This window comes from Rhipicephalus sanguineus, chromosome 6 (genome assembly GCF_013339695.2).
Source record: "Rhipicephalus sanguineus isolate Rsan-2018 chromosome 6, BIME_Rsan_1.4, whole genome shotgun sequence".
Classification (NCBI taxonomy): domain Eukaryota; kingdom Metazoa; phylum Arthropoda; class Arachnida; order Ixodida; family Ixodidae; genus Rhipicephalus; species Rhipicephalus sanguineus.
Genome location: NC_051181.1, coordinates 30,313,825 through 30,318,600, shown reverse-complemented (window position 1 = coordinate 30,318,600; position 4,776 = coordinate 30,313,825). Strand labels below are relative to the sequence as shown.

General features: G+C 53.1%; 1 protein-coding gene across 1 annotated transcript; it reads right to left on the bottom strand.

The window, feature by feature from the left end:
- Positions 1-2,163: 2,163 nt before the first annotated feature.
- Positions 2,164-4,265, bottom strand: LOC119397159 (uncharacterized). The gene is made up of 2 exons (XM_037664598.1): positions 3,555-4,265; positions 2,164-3,201 (listed from the first exon to the last, which is right to left on the bottom strand). Exons 1-2 carry the CDS (start codon positions 4,263-4,265, stop codon positions 2,164-2,166), a joined length of 1,749 nt encoding a protein of 582 aa, XP_037520526.1.
- Between the last annotated feature and the right edge of the window lie 511 nt (positions 4,266-4,776).

Sequence of the window (4,776 nt, the reverse complement as noted above, 5' to 3'; positions counted from 1 at the left end):
AGCATTGGTAGTGAGCTTTCACTGTTTGGAGCCGTGCTTGCTCCTCTCGAATTACTCGACACACGATCAAGGGAATGTCTTCGCAGGCGGCGACGTGCATACTTGCAACAGTGCGGATCTTCAATTTTCGGTCTTCTGGCAGTTTGCTGGCAGCCAGACCTAGCCAGAGCGTCAGTCAGCTAGTTCCGGTCGGGACATTGATTGGCACAAAGTGACATAAAGAGTTGACGACATAGCTAGGTCCTAAGGTCCATAATGTCTACGTTGAAGTCGCCGACTAGTATAAAGACTTGTAGGCGTATTGTTCTGTCACAATTATGATTGATGTTCGTCTATTGAAAACTTTTTTTATTCACATACACACATGTATGTTTCGACTATAGCAACGGTTTCCTATATACCGTACGCGACAACGGAAAATGAGAGTCGACGATGAAGCTAGGTCTTAACGTCCATAATGTGTACGTCGAAGTCGCCGACTAGTATAAAGGGTTTGTGCTTGCAGGTGTTTTATATTGTTTCGTCACAATTAGATTTATATTAGTCTATTGTTAAACCTGATGTTTCAATTTTACACGGTGCTGTGTAAGCACGGACACGGACGCCAAACTGATGGACGGACAAGCTTTGGTATTAAGGTGCTTCGCCCCTAAAAATAAACTCGACAGGGGTCTTCATGCGTGCATAAGAACGTGTACATAACTTTTGGAACGACGCAGTTAGAACGCGACAGTTCCCCGCGTTGTTCAAGAAAGGAAGCTTCACGGGACACATGACAAAAGCAATAAACATTAGCTCCAAATGCTCGCCGCCACTCGTAATCGCACCATCTCGCACGGCAGAACGGGCTTTCGAAGATAACGCCTATCGTAATGACAAGCGAAGGTGTAGTCCCCAAGCGCCCGCATTGCAATCCGCCGAGTCCTCACAAAGATGGCGGCGAGCGCGCATCGTCTCTTTTCGGCGTCTGCTAGCCCGAAATCAGCCCGAAACCTCCCAGAGAGCCTCCGCAACAAAATTGTCCTGGAAGCTTCTGGCGACGCGCGGGCTCCCCGCGAGTCTGGCAATCAAACAAAAGCAAAATCGAAGAGCCCCAGAGGGGACGTTGTCCAAAAGCTCGAACTTGGGTAAAATTATTCGGGTCGTCCGAGCCTCGAATGCGCGACACTGTTTCCTAAATTGGAAAGGAGCGCTCAGGTTTTCCTTCGTCATGAGGAAGTTGTACACGTCTTCGGCGATGCCTTTCAACCCTTTGAGGGTTTACGCCATACATGTACGCCTGTACGTTTAAAACTCCGCCTTTTTCTATCATCTCGCTTGATTGAGATGGGCTGCCACACTTCGGGAATAGGTGGAATCTTTTGTGCGCGCCGATGTCTCTGCGTTGTTTCTTTTTCTTCTTTACAAAGCGGCGCACCGATTTTCACTCGCGCATCCGGGCGCGCGCACGCAGTGCTGCAGGTTTCGGTTTTGTCCTTCGGGTGGTTATCGCTTCTCACGCCCGCAAAGCTGATAGCTGTCTGGTTTCTAATCTCTCAAAGGGTGGCCGCTTGTTATTCTCACGTTTGTTGCTCCCCGGGGCGCGATTACATCTGTTTCCGTGCGGCGCTAAATTACACAAATGATGGCGGCGTGGTTGCGTTTTCTGTGTTGGGGACTCGGAAAAAGTAACTCCGTCTAGTTGGCCGTAAGACGAAGGAATATTGTAAAATTTTCACTCATTTTGCTTTCCGAAAGAGCGCACAACCATACAGTTTCCTTCCGTGCGCTCACTCACGCAGTTCCCTTACGTTATGGAAAAGCGCGCTGGTTGCTCTGCTGCTAGAAATTGAGCGGCGCTAGACTTTTCCCGAAGTGCTGAATGAGAATCTGATTCATTGAATGTCAGTTCGTCAGACGAGGATTTATTTACGAGTTTAGACTCGGATTCTTCGAACCTTTGCACTGCCCAGCTGGCCGCCAAAGCTTCTTTTTCTGTTTGTCTGTACCGGCGCTCTGTGCATGTGAGGGAACGCGATGCGAAGGCGACGGCTCTACGCTCACTGGACGGCTGTTCTTAGAGAAGTACTGCCCCGAGACCATAGGAGCTGGCGTCAGCTGAGATCGTGGTCTTGTACGTGGTGTTGCAGCGAGCCACGCAGAGGTCTGAGCACAGTAGCTTCTTCAGTTCGGAGAAGGCAGACTGCTGCGCCGGCCCCACGTCCAGGCAGAGTTTTTGAGCAGCAGTGCTCGGATCGGCGCAGTCACCTCCGAAACGTGCGGTAAGAAGCGTCCGATGTGGTTCACGAGGCATGGCAGGCGACGGACCCCTGCGACATCTTCGGATGGATGCATGAATCGGATCGCTGCAACCTTGTCTGGGTCTGGAGGAATTCCTTCCGCGCTGACCACGACGCCAAGGAACTTGACACTCGAAGTCGTCGAAAACGAGCATTTCTCGCGGTTGAGCGTGACTCCTGCCTTTGCTAGCCGGTCCATGACTTGTCGGAGACGGTGGTCATGCTCGGAGCGTGTCTTCCCAAAGACGAGGATGTCGTCGATCACGTTCACCACACACGCTTGGCCTTTGAGGATCCGGGACATCTGCCGCTGGAAGTATTCCGGTGCAGACGCGATCCCAAACGGCAGACGGAGAAAACAATAACGTCCAAACGGGGTTATAAATATGGTCAATTCTTGGGACTCGGGGGACAGCTTGACCTGGTGGAAGCTTGACGTGGCATCTAGCTTGTAGAAAACTGTAGCCTCTCCAAGGAATCCGAGGCATTGTTCCACTGTAGGGAGCACGTCACGCTCTCGAAGAGTCACCTTATTAAGGCGAGTCAAGTCCACGCACAGCCGATAGCCGCCCGAGACCTTGGGGACGACAACCAGCCCAGCACACCAGTCCGTGGGTGTGTCCACTCGACGAATCACGCCCTCCGCTTCTAGCTTGCCTAGCTCAGTCTTGACGACGTCTTGGAGAGGGAGTGGAATGCGCTGGGGTACGCTCAACGACAAAGGCGTAGCATTGGGTTGCAGCCTGATAGTGTAAGCTTCGGGGAGCGTCCCAAGTCCTCGGAAGAGACTGGGATCGAAACAAAAGTCGCCCGTGGGCTGTGAAGTCCTCGCGAATTCGTCGACAAACGTGCAGACGCCCAAGGCTTGGATTGCCGGGAAACCTAGCAGCGGGACCGTCTTGGTTGCTAGGACGTAGAGAAGCTGCTTGGTTCACTTTCCGTGCCACAACAGGGTAGCCACGTAAGTGCCTATGACCGGCAGGATGTTGTTGCTTGGGCCTTTCAGCTCGCTCTTGGGGTCTTGAAGCTTCGACGGGACGCCGGAACACGTACTGGGTACAACTGAAACTTCGGCTCCGGAGCCCACCTTGAAGGGAAGTGGGCGGCCATCGACGAGTACTTCGACGAACTTCGCGTTCGGGCGCTCTCCCGCAACTGCATGCAACTCGATGGAGCTGGCCAAAGGCTTCCGTGTGTGCTTCCCGTTTACGCGCTTCTTTTTGCGGGACACGTTTTCGAAATGGGCATTCTTGCGACAAAAGTTGCACGACGCACTGCGAGCGGGACAGTTGGCGCGAGGGTGTGACGCTCGTCCGCAGAATCAGCTGGTGCTTGCTTTCCCTTGCGAAGGCGAGCGGCGTCGACGGCGAACGAAGATGCCTCTGCCGAGTTACGAGCTCTGCGCTCGTTACCTGCATCTTCGTGCTGACGAACGTAGTACGTCAGCGCTTCGTGTAGCGTCATTTTCGGGTTCTGACAGAGCTTATCCGAGAGTTCGCGGTCGAGCAAGCCCACGAGAAAACGGTCTCGGACGAGCCGCTCTTCGACGTCGGACGACGGATAGTTGCAGGACTTTACCATTGTCCGGAGCGCCGTAAAAATTGCGTAGGCCGTTTCACTTGGTTGCTGCGTACGGCGGTGGAAGCGCGCCGACTCGTAAAGCTCGTTCGGCGGGTGCACGAAGTGGTCGGTGAACGCCTTCTTCACGGCGGCGACGTCCTTCATATCCGCCTCACCTAGCGTAGTCGACGCGAGGAAAACCCTGGCTTGCGGGCCCATACAGAAGAGCATGGAGCGCACTTGTTCCTGTGCCGGAGTGACGTAAAGTGCGGTAGCGAACGAGAAGTCCTCGAACTGCAGCAGCCATGTAGGCCATGAGCTAGGGTTGTCGAAGTCGAACGGCGACGGTGGACGCAGCTGGGCCATGCCTTGCAAGAACGGAGCGGCCGACATTCCGGCGGAGCCCTCAACACCGGTAGTCGTCATGGCAGAGCAGCGGCGGCGGCGGCGGGGCCGTGTCACGAGGATGGAAGCACCGGATCAGCGGAGATGAATCCCGCCCACTTGTGAACCATGTCGAGCTTATCAGGCGAGTACGTGACACGACAGCCGAGTCTCCGGGCGGACAAGTGACGCCAGGTTTATTGGCAGCCCTTATAGTTGAATTCAGAACATGCCGCGCTGCCATCGGTCATTACTGTTGTACATAGATGGATGGATGCTATGAGCGTCCCCTTTATAACGGCGCGGTGACATGTCTGCCACCAGGCTCGAAGAAAAAAGAAAAAGGAAAAAAACTTCCTTGTTACATGTTGGCCTAATAGCTTATCTACATTGATTAAATGTATGCTATTATACCAAAAATATAAATTCACGGTCCATCTTTCTGCCTCTTAAGGCAGAATGACCTTATTTTTCCCCATTATTTATTTTTGTATTTTATCTCTACCTTTCTGCCACCAATACTCTAACCGCCTCTTATTTATATCGCGGACGC